The sequence below is a fragment of the Chinchilla lanigera genome, unplaced genomic scaffold (assembly GCF_000276665.1).
Source record: "Chinchilla lanigera isolate Chin_1 unplaced genomic scaffold, ChiLan1.0 scaffold00001, whole genome shotgun sequence".
Lineage (NCBI taxonomy): Eukaryota > Metazoa > Chordata > Mammalia > Rodentia > Chinchillidae > Chinchilla > Chinchilla lanigera.
The window spans coordinates 12302739-12304753 of NW_004955402.1; the positions used below are offsets into that span (position 1 = coordinate 12302739).

Consider the following 2015-nt stretch of genomic DNA (forward strand, 5'->3'; position numbering starts at 1 on the left):
GTCTCTGCGGGTATAAACAGGCACCTTGTCACTTCCGTAGAACTCCTTGTGACGTGTTCATTATGGGGTCCAAGCAGTGAGTGGTGTAACAGATAACTGAGTGAAGCAGGAGTTAGTTGGAAAATCAAGAAACAATGAAGCCCTACAGGCTCAGAAACAAGAATGGACCACAGGGCAGATTGCCATCAGCCCCAGGTCAGAGAAATTAGCCAGGTCTTAACAGCACCACAAGTCACATGTCCAAGCCTGACTTTCTCTGAAGCTCCATGCTGGATGTGTTCGCCCTGCTTTGCTATGCATACATTTGTTACCGGCTTGGCCTGCCCGATCCTGCAGCTCTATTTGTTCAGGGCTCTATCCCTCCACACCTGCCCAGACTTGCTGCCACAGAAGCTGATGAGAGTAGAAAGCAGCAAGATCTCCACTGGGGAGCTCGGGAGTTTTCATGTTTGGTTGCATAGGGCCCTGATATCATCAAAGCTGGTTTCCAGCTTTGGGATAGTTTATTGGATTTATTAGGAAAACTCTTTATCAAATTGTCCTTCCAGCAATAGCAATACTGCTAACAAATTTCTAACTGTCCCTGTACAAGGATAATGTCTAATACAATAACGGTGACTTCCCAAGTATGAATTCTCTTACTAGCAAATGATAAATGGAGCCATTTCCCGTCTGATTCATGTCACTGTAACCTTCATCCCACAGACCAGACACTTCATAAGGCAATTGGGCTACTTCATCGTCTCTTTCTTTGGGGTTAGGGATACTCTCCTCTCAGATATGTCAACAGACTCAAAATTCCATGACTTGGTTTGAAAAAAATGTGAGAATAGCCAAGGTTTGTGCCCACAGAAATTCCAGGGCAGATGGCCTAGCTCTGGTCTCCTCTGGACTACCCAGGCTTGGCCTTCCTGCTGGCAAGGTGTTCACTGTAAAAGAAAGCTAGAAAAAACACGAAGAAAACATTTTTTAAAAGAATCAGAACTCTGTGTTCTTTTTTCCTGCCTGGACTTGTTGTATTCCTTCCTTGTTATTCTTGGAAAATGCTGTTGTAATCATCTCTTCCAGAGTGAGCTCCTTCGCTCCATCTCGAGGGAAGGAATGCATTTCTCCAAAGCAGAAGTAAAACAAACGCCGTCAGCCCTTCTTCTCTGCCTCTTGCGCCTGTGTCTCCTGAAAATGATTTTGCTGTGAGCTGAACTCTACAAGTCTTGAGGGGCAAGATTTTGTTCACATAAAATTTTCCTCCCGATTTTCACTTAACGCACACCGGTGCTTTGTGGGAAATAGAAAAGATAGAAAGACAGAAAAGATGAGCATGAAGCCTGTGGGTTTGTGTTGTGACTGTGGCCTCTTCCTGTCTCTCTTTAAGCTTTGCCACCGGCTGTGTCGTGAATGGTGGAGACGTGCGGTGCACCTGCAAGCCTGGATACACGGGGACGAGATGCGAGAGGTGGGTGCTGCCTCCTGAAGGTGGGGTGAAGGGTGGGGCCTGAGGAGGGGCGTGGCTGTTGCTGAGAAGGGGCCTGGCTTTTCCTTTACTGAGGGCTGGGAAAAGGTCTCCTTGGGAAAAATACGAGACTGCTGCCTTAATAAATCATTAACAGCCTCTTTCTTCCTCTGCACGTTTCAGAAATCTGAGAACAAGGTTCAGCACACACATAACACACACCCCAGTGCACCCCAATGCCGTACTCATCCCCACATGCCCCCTCCCCAACCACCCCTGCGTACCCGGTCTCTGTCTTTACATCTCCTCCTACCCACAGATAGCCCCACATAACCCCCTCCCCACATCCCTGCACTCCTGCTGCCCCTCACCCTTGAATTCCTCTGACCCCACCTCTCTACATTATATTCTGAGGTATCCTTCCCCCGTGAATATCCCTCTGTACTCCAGCCCCCTGCAGAAACTCATTCCTGCAAATTCCTAACCCCACCCCCTCATGGCCTTATCTGTACACACATACTTTGTATACTCTTGCTTGTACACACATTTCTACAGCCACACACAT

The 2015-nt window shown here is 47.7% G+C and overlaps 1 protein-coding gene across 1 annotated transcript in view; it reads left to right on the top strand.

Annotated features, from left to right (window-relative positions):
- Lama3 (laminin, alpha 3) overlaps nt 1–2015 on the top strand; it is a gene marked incomplete at its 5' end in the record, with an annotated part of 381164 nt that overhangs the window by 321759 nt on the left and 57390 nt on the right. Inside the window, 1 exon segment of the mRNA XM_013504299.1 lies at nt 1373–1453. Coding sequence (XP_013359753.1) covers nt 1373–1453 — 81 coding nt within the window.